Here is an 11,725-nt window from a genome sequence, read left to right on the forward strand (position 1 = left end):
TGATTCTTTTCCATTTGATCTCGATAGGCGTCCGAAAAGGGATAACAACAAGAAATCTTTGGAAAATGATAGGGTCAGAAAATATAAGCTGTAGCTGCTAAAGCTGGTCAGAAAAAGAACTCTACTTTAGTGTATTTATGACCACAGACATATAAAAATGCATAAAGCTTAATTTCTTGTGATTTTGATATCTGTAGTAACAATAAGTCTATTGAAGTAGCAGTAATTAAATATTTTGTTTGTACACAGACTTATACTGGAATCAACGTTATCCCTTGGTAGATTATTATTATTAAAACAGGAAAAGACAGTGATTGTGTCAAATTTTATGAATCAAGATTACTTCAGAATCATCGTATAGGCTAAAGCTATATTCATAACCTAAAGACCTTTTTCGAGATAAAGGGAATATTCTAGAATATTTGATTTAGTCACGCCAAATTCAATTTTTACAGGCATGGAGCATGAATACCCTTTTATTTTGTGTCCATCCTAGTTGAGTTAAAAGAAGGATAAGTAAAGTTTGAAAAAGACGCATTTTTTACACAACCTCTTGTAACTTTGCATTTTCTTTTTTATACTTCTTTGTATATAAAAAGGTGACTAAATGGTTTGTATCAAAGAGGCTATAATTTATTTAACAATTATAAATTTTATATAAAAAAAAAGAAGATCAAGCAGCACCTCTCTTTCTTAAAGTCGAAAGGTGTACTGCCTCATTACTTGGTAATGCTTGTTCGTTATCTTTATATACGCTCTGTTCTTGATGATCTCCTTTCTCAATCCATTTCTTAAGAAATGCGACTTGGAAATTTCCGATAAACAGCCTATTATTTTGAGTCACAGGTTGATTTTGAACTTCATGTCAATGTACTTACTGGAAAATGTGATACATAAGTAAAGGAAGGGACAAGAGGCCGACAATACCATAACTTGTATCGGAATAGAGTACATTGATCAGTGGAATTCCCATAGAAACCGTTTTAGTTGATCCACAATACTAAACAAGTATTAATCAAAAGAATCAATCTATTTGATTTGTTTTACCATAATAGCTACAGCATCTTTTTTTGAAAATCTCCATCTTAATACCCATTTTGGTACTTTCTTAGTCGGCCAAGGTAATCTGGCTACAAATAAACAGACAGTACATCCAAAAAGGTACATAAAAACACCAACAAAAATAATAGCAACTATATCCACTCCACTTGTCCTATGAAACGCGTCACTAGCCACACCATCACAAAACACAGACCAAACAAGACATAACAAGGCAAGACTGTTGAGAATAGGAAATCTGAGTTTTGCAGCAAGGTATTTCACTTTGGCAGAAAAGAAATATCGAATGATTTGACCAACGACAAGTGGTAAAAGTACAGTCAATCCAAGTGTTTTCAAAACACTAAGATAATCAGGATTTCCTCTAGCAGTGCCTGGTCGAAACACAAGTTCATCATTTTGAAACGCTATCCAAATGTTATCTTAATATATATAAAATATATGCGTGGCTTTTTTTTTATTTACCTGTCATTAACGCTGGTGAAACAAAGATACCCAAAACGTTACCTAAAGCAGCATTAAACAAAGCTGTACACAACATTTGATGAGCCTAATGTTTGTTTTTCGTCAATTTTTTTTTCTTCTGTTTCTCACCTGCACCATCATTTCCATTTGCGTTTCTAGTCATGATAGAATTCGAGGAAACGGTTGTACTTGTAGATAGTGCAATCATCCAGCCTTTATAGACTGATTCACCCAAATCAGCATGAACTGCTATAAAGAATCGAACGATACCATACATGACAAAGGGCATCAGGACAAAGTTGATGACTTGAACAACCAAGTGCAATCGCCATCGTAAAATTGTCTTTAGCATCACACTTACTTCTAAACCTAATCCTGATAACAAGAAAATCACAATAACCGCACCCCATTTCACCGTGTACTGAGCTTGTACAGAGCCGTGTGACTTTCCTACTTGCGGGAAAGCCCAGGCAAGACCAATAACGATACCAAGTCCAAGAAGGAACCAGTAGCGTAAAAAGATGGAGTATAAGGTTGATCTTAATCTTTGAAGGCATGTTTTTTGCGGTGGCAATTCACTTTGGTTGATTGTATTGGGTATGTCTATTTTAGATGAGCAAGGTGTTTCTTCTTGATGTTTAAACCTCTCATCGAGATGTAAAGTCTCTGTGGTTGACATATTTCTAAGATAAAATAAAAGAAAGAGATAGTAAAGAAGATCAAGTGCAATATAAATCTTGTAGGGGTTCTCAGTGATCACAGCAGGAAGATTTCGGAGTTTTTACACATGTACAGACTGCCATGAAGGATTTCCAAATCCAACCTCCGTTCCGGGTTGTGATTGGTTGACTAAAACGGTTGATACTGCCGACCCATTTTTTTCTATAACAAGATTTTCGATCTTAAATGCTGATTGTGTATTCTATATCAAGACTCATTTTCTCCATAGGGCTAATTATTTGTAAAAAACCATGTTTCATTCTTGTAGTTGCCCATCTCTAAATGTGTTCCTGATATTTCCTCGCAATAATTAGGAAGGCGCAAATTTAATAAAGTCAATCATCTATTGGGATAGTAAATCTGCTTGTCGAAATCAGTGACAGCAATTGCGTCAGTCATTCATTTTATTTGACCACATCGAAAACTTTTAGGGTTTCTTTCAAGCATTGCGAGATAGCAGTAGCAACTGCTTCGTATTTTAAAAGATCGACATCAATATGTAGGTCGGTCATCCATCACTATTTGGTTTTTTTTCCAAAAGATTTACATATCAGATTTATTTTTTTGTGCCACATTATTCCTTATTTGCATACGCCACCTTTTTCTTGTGCTTTAAACATAAAAATGCCTGATTAGGAGGCAAAGTCTCTAGCAAAGTGATCAAGTCCTTTCTGCTGAATTGATCTTTTGTCTGGCAGCACTCGTTCCAATCTCCATGGTCGTTTTCTGTTTGTTCGTGGGTTTAAGCTCTGTTATTAAAAGTGCTGCTTATAATGATCAGCTAAAAATGCGGCATCCGTATAAAATCCTCATGAAAAAAAAAAAGTCTGATTACAATGCACCTTCTGAATGCATGAATTGCTTCAACATTGTTGACATGATTCCAAAAGTTCAACAAATGGAAGTACATTAAGAAATTCAAAGTGATTTGTATGAAACAACTGCATTAAAATGACATGAATGGCAATCAAATGTAGATAATATGAAGTCTGTAAAAAAAGGCTCCTTAACTTCAGGTTTGTAGCTTCTGTAGTTTTGCTTTCTCTTTTTGGGTAAATGGTTACCATTGGACTCCTCAAGTAGCTTCTCTTCTTTTTCTTGTTCAATTCTCTCAGATGGTTTTACATCGAGACACTGGTTCAAGTCTGTTATATTTTCAAGTGGATAAGTTTCATCATCCACTTCCGTATTGACTGTAACCACCTCACTTTCTTAATTGTCTACCATATGTCCTTTTCCATCTTCGTGAATAAAAGAACTCGTATTGAATTGCATATAAAAGTGGGAAAGAAAGGATCCAGATACTTTACGATTTTTTTTCCCCCTGAAAGTGCACAACTAACTTGTAGATGTGATACATACTGTCTATGTCAAGGATTATTCGTTTAAAAATTATGAAGCTGATTTTACTCTATTCTTTCTGAAACAACCCCCTATAACTTTTATTTGATAAGATGTAATATAATTTAGTACAAGACGCCTATGTTTGGACAATTCATCTCTCGAAAACATATTATTTTTAGTGCAAAATCATATCTGATCTACTATCTGCTCACATAAAAAATTGTTTTGGTTTTTATAAGGCAATTAAAAAATATTTTATTGTGCATATTATTGTTTGTAATCTATTCAACAAGCGTTCTCCAAGCTTCCAAGTAACGCTTCATTCTGTGAACATTCACATCCACTTGATTAGGTGTTTGAACCTTACAGCTATCCAAATAACGTTTAAGAGCAATAGCTGCTTCATCTGCTCTTCCTTTCACAGAATCCTTTTGGTTCTGGAAAGTATGTTCAAGATAATTTCGGATCCAATCAATATGAGCCTCCGTATATCCTAAGCGACGATAGATATCATGTTCTTTTTGATGCCAAAAGTGAGCAAAGGTACCTTTTACACTGTTGGTTGCCTGAGCAGCTGCAGAGACAGCGGTTTCAATTGCATGGCTAATGCCGTTTGTCTTGGTCATTGGCTCAATCACCTTAGACATGGAGCTCACTTGTGCCTTAATGGAAGCAGTCAGCTTCTCCTCTTGGCCAGGGTACTTTAAGTGGGCGTCCTTGTAGTCGTAAAAGTGCCATGTCTCGTGTGGCTGCTGATATTGAAGAGGATGGTAAGGGATCTTTGTCTTTATGGGCTCAACAATCTCTTGAACCTTTGTCCACATGCGTCCTTTGAATTCATCCAACCAGTGATGAGCCTGTTCTTTGGTCTGCCCAGTGTAATCGAGCGCAAATACTTTATATGCGTGCACTTCCTTGGCAATAGCTTGAACAATATCCTCCAGTTGTTCCTTCTTCAACTGAGTCTTTTGAGAGATTGTATGCGAAATTTCTTCAATCCATGCCTTATCACCGAGCTTGTTGAGATCAGAATTTACCACGCTTTGATAGAGCACGTCACTGATAGTAGCCAATTGATCTTTTGTTAACGTACCCAGATGGTTTAAGCTATTTGATACAGAGTGTACCCAACCTTTAAGCGAAGAAGATTCAATGTCCTCCACATCTGGTTTGAGATGAAGGACACGCTGATACCATGTGGGTTTGACATATGTTGATTCAAAATGTGAATGAGCCCTTTTCCATTCAGCTTCTGTCATCAGCTTTTGTTCAATCACCTCATGACGTATTTTATCTAACACGGCCTGCACACGATCCTTTGTAAGCTGGCCTTTTAATTCCAACTGACGTAACTGGTGTCTCAGATTTGTATAAATATCATCCGCATCATTTTGAGCCAATTTGGTTTTTTTTTCCAAAAAGAGCTTGAAACCAGAGAGAATATGGTCGACATTGCTACCAAAAAGACGAGAGTTCGTCGTGACAGAATCTTTGTATGACTTGATTGTCTCCATCAATGCATTGTAATCAGAGTTTTTATCAAAATGGATCTTGTATTTCTTGAAATAAGCAGTTAAACTCTCTTTATTCCATTCTGGTGCTTCTTCGGTCCTCACTGCATATAAATGATAGTTACTTTCCTTTCCTTTTGTGTAATTTATTTAATGCTTACCTATGGCTAATGATTGACCTATTAGTGCAATCAATACAATCGTGATTATTGTATATGGTTTTGTTTTATTGAACCTCATTTCAGAGTAATAAAAAGAAATAAAAAAAAAAAGTATTGTCAAATCAAAAAGGCTTTCATGTTTTATACTTCATGGATTTACATCAATAACATCATAATGATTTACAACTTTCCTTTTTTGGAATTTTCATTTTCATCTGCGTTAATAGCATTACAATGTTTTATAAATGAATTTGGGCATTGGATTTGTTTTAAATACATTAAAATTGCCCTTACTACTTATACAAATTCTCACACTGCCTACATTGATGAATTACTGTACAAATAAAAGCTACTCATATTCTTATTATAAATTATCAATATCTTCTACGTTTTCGTTAGTAATTTCACCTTATGAATCAAAAAATTAATCCTTTGCTTTCTTTAATAGCAATACAAATGATACTTCCTTTTTTTTTTTTTTTCTTTTTTTCTTTATTTGTGATTTATTTCAAAGAAGAGCGTTGAAATAGATGAATAACTTTCATAATATCCAATCAAGTATATATTGTCTCTCTTACCACTACTACATTTCTTATAAAACCTATATAAAGAAGAGAGAGAAACAACGGCCAAAGCAGATCAAGTGCAAGCAGTATTAAATGACCATTTAAGGAGCTTATTTCAAATATTAATTTCAGAGCATCAATTTTTATCTTTGCGTATTCAATTTATTTATTTGCTGACATGACTACCCTCGATAAAGAAAAGAATTAATAAACAACAGGCGTGATATCTTCGTTCACTCTTTCTACCAGAAGATACGTTTAAAGCGTGGATACTGCCTTTTTTAAAACAAGAGAAGCAGAAACAATAGTTCAAGCGGACCAAAACTGCTTTTTATAGAATTTTGCCTCCTTTCATCGACAATATTACTCAAAAAAGTTGTAAGACCTTAAAAAATCAATTCTTTCAACAAGGATTAAATGTTCAATTAACAGCAAAGAGTCCTAAATTGTTATCTTGTTGTCGTCCCTGATCTGTGTAGACCCAATTCTATGGTTATCAATGACGAAAATGGAGCGTAGGAGATGTATACGATGACACCTTGGATGACTACCAGAAGGAAGATCAAAATTTTATCCTCGCCATCCATTCCTCTTCTTTTCAAAGAAATATGTCATACTGTGTCTTCATATGCATAATCGATTATAGTTGCCCTGTACGATCGAAGATCCGCTGTCGTTCCTTTTAAATCATCTTCAAAATAGAACCCATTACTCGTCAGAATATCTAAATGCAAGGAGTGTTCGATGGCCAACAATCTTTAGACTTCTTTTTGAAAATAGATTCACTTATACCATTAAACAGAAGCGCCGATCGAATCCATCCATAGCCGACGTTTCTTTTAATAACGCTAGCATTTGTAGCCGGTTCTGTATGCTGCTATGTTGAATCATATGCTTTATTTATGAATGTCTGATTTGGATGGAGAGAACAGGGTCTGGCTTTACTACCAAGAAGACATCCAAGGTGCCATCCTAAGTATCAACTACGGAAAAAAAAAACGTCACACGCAAAAAAGTCTCCATACGCAATTCATTTTGAAAAACCAATAGTCTTTGTTACTTTTTTCTTTCTTTTTTTTTTTTATAATATATAATTTCCCAATGTCAAGCTCCTATAGCAGGCAAAGATCTCCTCCAAAAAGAAGAGATTCTGACAGATACAATCAAAATGGATATGACAGGCATAGTGATAGACATTACGATGACTATCGAGCCAGATCAAAAAGATTAGATCGTGAGGACGAAAAACGAAGAGAAATGTACAGACGTGAAAGTGATGCTGAACGTCGACAGCAGCGAGAATCAGACAATAATGTAATAAACGGGGATACTAAAATGGAGCAACCTGAGCCTCCTAAAAAGAAAGTTCCCGTTTCAATTGAAGAATTGCTCAAGAAAAAAGAACAAGAACAAAAAGAAACTGAAAAGGTAGTTTCTATTGTTTGAGAGAGAGAGAGAGAGAGAGAAAGCTAAATTCTTTTTAGCCTAAATTTTTAACAAAAGAAGAACGAGCCAAGATTGCCTTGGAGAAGCGTCAAAAAGAAGTAGAGGAAAAACGAAAGAAACAAGAAGAGGAAAGAAAGAAAAGAGAAAATTTTGATTATGCAGCAGAGGATGAATACAGAAGAATTTCACAGCGCAGATCCGATAGATATGACAGAAGAAGAGATAAAGAGGATGACAAGAATGATGAAGAGTTGAATGAAAAAGAAAAACAAGCCATTAGGGTATAAAAAAAAATGTAACAGAAAAAGAACTTATTTGAAACATAACAGGAGCGATATTTTGGTGGCGAACGTAAAAAGAGAAAGATTCGTAGAATGAATGAGAAAAAGTTTGTATTTGATTGGGACGCAGGAGAAGATACATCATATGATTTCAATCCTCTTTACGCAAATAAGCACAATGCACAAATGTTTGGTCGTGGCCGTATCGCTGGCATTGATGAGAAAGAGCAAAAGAAGCACCAATCAGAATTTTATGATAGACTTCTGAAAGAGCGCAGAACTGTTGAAGAGTTAGACAGAGCTAGGTTAGTTTAATTTGCTGTTATTATTATTATTCATTTGCTTATGTTTTCTCATGTGCTTGTAGTGAGCTTGAACAAATTTCTTTGAGAAAGGAAGCCAAGACTAAATGGGATGAACGTCATTGGACTGAAAAGCCTTTGAATCAAATGAAAGAGAGAGATTGGCGTATCTTTAAAGAAGACTTCAATATTTCTACTAAAGGTGGTAATATACCTCATCCTCTTCGTTCATGGAAAGAATCAGGATTACCAGATAAAATGTTGCAAATCATTGACGATATTGGATATAAAGAACCGACCCCTATTCAAAGACAAGCTATCCCTATTGGTATACAGAACAGAGATCTCATTGGTATTGCAGAAACAGGTAAGCTCAAGTCTATTTGAAATAAGTACATATTTATATTTTGTTCTATTTAGGTTCGGGTAAAACTGCCTCGTTTGTTATACCACTTCTTGTCTATATTTCAGATTTACCAAAGATGTCAGAAGAAAATATGTCTGATGGTCCTTATGCGTTGATTTTGGCTCCTACTCGTGAATTGGCACAACAAATTGAACAAGAAACAGTAAAATTTGCTTCTCCTATGGGATTTAACTGTGTTTCCATTATTGGTGGTGTAAGTTTGACAAAACTATTTGTTAAGAAAAGATTATTCACTATTGAGCATATAGCATGATATTGTAGAGCAAGCATTTAGTATGCGTAGTGGTGCTGAGATTGTTATTGCTACTCCAGGTCGTTTGAAGGACTGTTTGGAAAGAAGAATTTTAGTATTGAACCAGTGTACTTATGTTGTTATGGATGAAGCAGATCGTATGATTGATATGGGCTTTGAAGGAGATGTAAACTTCATTTTGGATGCATTGCCTGTATCCAACATGAAACCAGAAGGAGAAGAAGGTATGCAAGTGGATCTTCCTCAAGGACGTAAATACAGACAGACAACCATGTTTTCCGCTACAATGCCTACTGCGGTAGAGAGACTGGCAAAGAAATATCTGAGACGAGAGGCCGTTGTTACTATTGGTATCACTGGTCAAGCAGTAGAAACTGTTGAACAGCGTGTTGAAATGATTAATGATGAGCCTCGAAAGACGTAAGCTTCTCAAACAATACTCTCAAATTGTATATTAACTTTATTTTTTTAGTACTCGTCTTCTTGAGATTATTAATTCTGGCAAGTTCCCAGCACCTATTATTATTTTTCTCAATTCCAAGAAAGGTGTGGATACTATTTCAAGTCTTTTAAAGAAACAAGGCCATCATGCTGTCACTTTACACGGTGGTAAATCTCAGGAACAGAGGTTAGTATTAAAAAACACCTAGATTACATAGATAAAGCTGATTTTTTGCATCAGAGAACTAGCACTTTCACAAGTTAAAAGCGGAAAAGCTGGTGTGTTGGTTGCAACAGATGTCGCAGGTCGTGGTATTGATATCAAAAATTTATCACTTGTCATCAATTATGATATGGCAAAGAGTATCGAAGGTATGCACATTTATTTATAAAATAATGGTAAAGCTAACTAATTGTTAGATTACACTCATCGTATTGGTCGTACTGGTCGTGCTGGAAATTCGGGTGTAGCAATTACTTTTCTTTCAAGTAGAGATGCTGAAGTCATGTATGATCTTCGACAGATGCTTGCCAAGTCAAGTATTTCCAGAGTTCCTCATGAATTAGCAATTCATCCTGATGCACAAACTAAGCCAGGCACAGTGAAAGCAAAGAGAAAGCATGAAGAAACTTTATTCCAATAAATACAAGATCAGAGTAAATTATACAAATCATCCATTTGAGGACTGAAACCTATATTTGAGCCTTGTAAACTACTCAACATGTCTTCATCAAATGAGCTATTGATACTATCAAATAAATCAAATTCTTCTAATAGCGGTTCTTCTTTATTTTCTTCAAATATGATTGCTGTTGGTGTAGTTTCATTCATCGGTGTAATCTCGTTTAACGGTGTAATCTCGTTTAACGGTGTAATCTCGTTTAACGGTGTAATCTCGTTCAGTGGTGTGGCTGCATTTATTGTATTTTGACTTTGCGCACTTGTTACGCTTTGTGCGCTTTGTACGCTTTGTTGACTTTGTAATTCATCCTCTTCTCTATTGTTGAACGGACCGTTATTTTTACATCTTACTAGATGATAAGTAAGACCGTTTCTATTTTTATATTTCTTATTGCACGGCTCACAAAGAAAGAATCGTTTTCCTAATATATACAGTGTTAAATTTATGTCAGATTTGACCATTCTTTTTTGTTTACCATCCGGTAAAATAACAGTAGGCGCATCTGGCGTAGTTCCTTTCCTTCTTGGTGTGATAGGTGTTCTAGGTGTTTTTGCTGGTGTCCGTGGTGATTTAGTTGCCATACGCGGCGACTTCATTGGTGTGCGTGGTGATTTTCCAGGTGTTCGGTTGATTTTTTGGTTATTCTTTGGTGTTTTGTCTTTCTTCCTTGGTAGGTGCTGAGGTCTTATTGGAGAAACAAGCAAAGCGTCATGATCAATGGATGGCAGTGGTGATGCAATAGGTTCTTCGTATGATGTGTATATGTTATTATTCCCTGTAGGTAAATTTCTTCTATTACCCACAACAGACAACACTGACTTTGTTCGTTTGGAAGATAATGCGATTTTATGTGAATGCTTTAATTTGGTAGGAAGTACACGGTCTTGGGTAAATAGACGATAGAGCTCATTATTGGGATCCATGTTATCCATCATCTTAAATTTTCCTTGAAGTAAACGTATTTTTAAAAGGTTACTTAGCTCCATGATTTTATCATGACTAAGGTCTCCTAATGTTTGATTCTCAGGCCACAAACTTTTACAGGTATTAAATAGTTGTAATTGTTGTTGTTCCTGTGATCTTGCTTCGTTTATTTTTATATTCTGAGGTTGTATTTTCATACGCTTGAATCCGTCTATCGCTGAAGAGGGAGATGACGTGATGTCGTCAATTGCTGCTCTTTTTAACTCGTTTAGCGCAGTATGGTTTATATTGGGTTGGTTTTCTTGATCATTAGGGGTATGATGTGGATGACGAATGGCATAAAAGTCATTCTTTATAGGTGTTGTAAATATAGAGTATCTTTTCTTTTCATTATTTTCATTAGGTGTATTCATTTTTGCTGTCGTAGCTGTTGTATCATTATCAACTAAATATGATTCTTTCTTATTTTCTAAAGGTGAAAGTACAGTTGAGGGTATATTGAAGCTACTATTATTTATTATGAAAGTGTAAATGACAGTGATATTGTATTGAATGCTATTCTTTTAAGTTTTACTTGGGAGAAGGTGATAAAAAATTAAACTGTAAGTCCATTTGCTGAATGAAAGAAAGAAAAAGGGAGAAAAAGTAAAAGCAAAATAAAAAAAACTTGTGCTTTACTAGAAAAATTGACCAATCAAATTCCGCTTCGCGTGATATTCTTTACCAGAGCGTGTTTTTTTTTATTTGTTTTTTGTTTTTTTTTTTTTTTTCTTACGCGACTCTATCTGAGTTCTATGCAACTAGACAAACCATTTTTATTGTTATTATATTATAATAAAAGACAAGGAATCGTACAGTTTATTGTATGATTAATATTCTTTTAATCAACTATATAGATTTATAATTAATGCCATAACACAGAGCAATTTCGATATAGTATGAGGTTATTCACTATACTTGATTTTGAGCACTTCTTTCTTGAAACAGGACCTTTTTCTCAAAATAGTAGAAATTGTTTCCAATTAGTCATGTTTATATATTTTTGCCTTCAGTTCGACTTCAATTCCAATTGGAATAATGTTCCCCTAAATCGTTATCGCATATCATTTCTTTTGAATTTATACGGCAAAAAAAATGTACAC

The 11,725-nt window shown here is 34.9% G+C and overlaps 5 protein-coding genes across 5 annotated transcripts; 2 read left to right on the forward strand and 3 right to left on the reverse strand.

The window, feature by feature from the left end:
- Positions 1-673: 673 nt before the first annotated feature.
- Positions 674-2,203, reverse strand: RO3G_14051 (uncharacterized protein; the record flags this gene model as incomplete). Its single annotated transcript, XM_067668635.1, has 5 exons — positions 674-827; positions 879-1,000; positions 1,048-1,481; positions 1,525-1,587; positions 1,654-2,203. 5 exons carry the CDS (start codon positions 2,201-2,203, stop codon positions 674-676), a joined length of 1,323 nt encoding a protein of 440 aa, XP_067524736.1.
- A 615-nt stretch (positions 2,204-2,818) lies between these two features.
- On the reverse strand, positions 2,819-3,519 carry RO3G_14052 (uncharacterized protein; the record flags this gene model as incomplete). Its single annotated transcript, XM_067668636.1, has 3 exons — positions 2,819-2,970; positions 3,309-3,378; positions 3,469-3,519. 3 exons carry the CDS (start codon positions 3,517-3,519, stop codon positions 2,819-2,821), a joined length of 273 nt encoding a protein of 90 aa, XP_067524737.1.
- A 350-nt stretch (positions 3,520-3,869) lies between these two features.
- Positions 3,870-5,339, reverse strand: RO3G_14053 (uncharacterized protein; the record flags this gene model as incomplete). The annotated part of the gene is made up of 2 exons (XM_067668637.1): positions 3,870-5,203; positions 5,261-5,339. The coding sequence occupies 2 exons, from the start codon at positions 5,337-5,339 to the stop codon at positions 3,870-3,872; spliced, it is 1,413 nt and encodes a 470-aa protein (XP_067524738.1).
- A 1,588-nt stretch (positions 5,340-6,927) lies between these two features.
- On the forward strand, positions 6,928-9,620 carry RO3G_14054 (uncharacterized protein; the record flags this gene model as incomplete). The annotated part of the gene is made up of 9 exons (XM_067668638.1): positions 6,928-7,254; positions 7,311-7,553; positions 7,602-7,858; positions 7,921-8,222; positions 8,276-8,475; positions 8,531-8,955; positions 9,008-9,163; positions 9,218-9,348; positions 9,397-9,620. 9 exons carry the CDS (start codon positions 6,928-6,930, stop codon positions 9,618-9,620), a joined length of 2,265 nt encoding a protein of 754 aa, XP_067524739.1.
- Positions 9,621-10,103: 483 nt separating this feature from the next.
- On the forward strand, positions 10,104-10,672 carry RO3G_14055 (uncharacterized protein; the record flags this gene model as incomplete). The annotated part of the gene is made up of 3 exons (XM_067668639.1): positions 10,104-10,329; positions 10,441-10,547; positions 10,640-10,672. The coding sequence occupies 3 exons, from the start codon at positions 10,104-10,106 to the stop codon at positions 10,670-10,672; spliced, it is 366 nt and encodes a 121-aa protein (XP_067524740.1).
- Between the last annotated feature and the right edge of the window lie 1,053 nt (positions 10,673-11,725).

Source organism: Rhizopus delemar, genomic scaffold (assembly GCF_000149305.1).
Source record: "Rhizopus delemar RA 99-880 supercont3.13 genomic scaffold, whole genome shotgun sequence".
NCBI classification, from domain to species: Eukaryota; Fungi; Mucoromycota; class Mucoromycetes; order Mucorales; family Rhizopodaceae; genus Rhizopus; species Rhizopus delemar.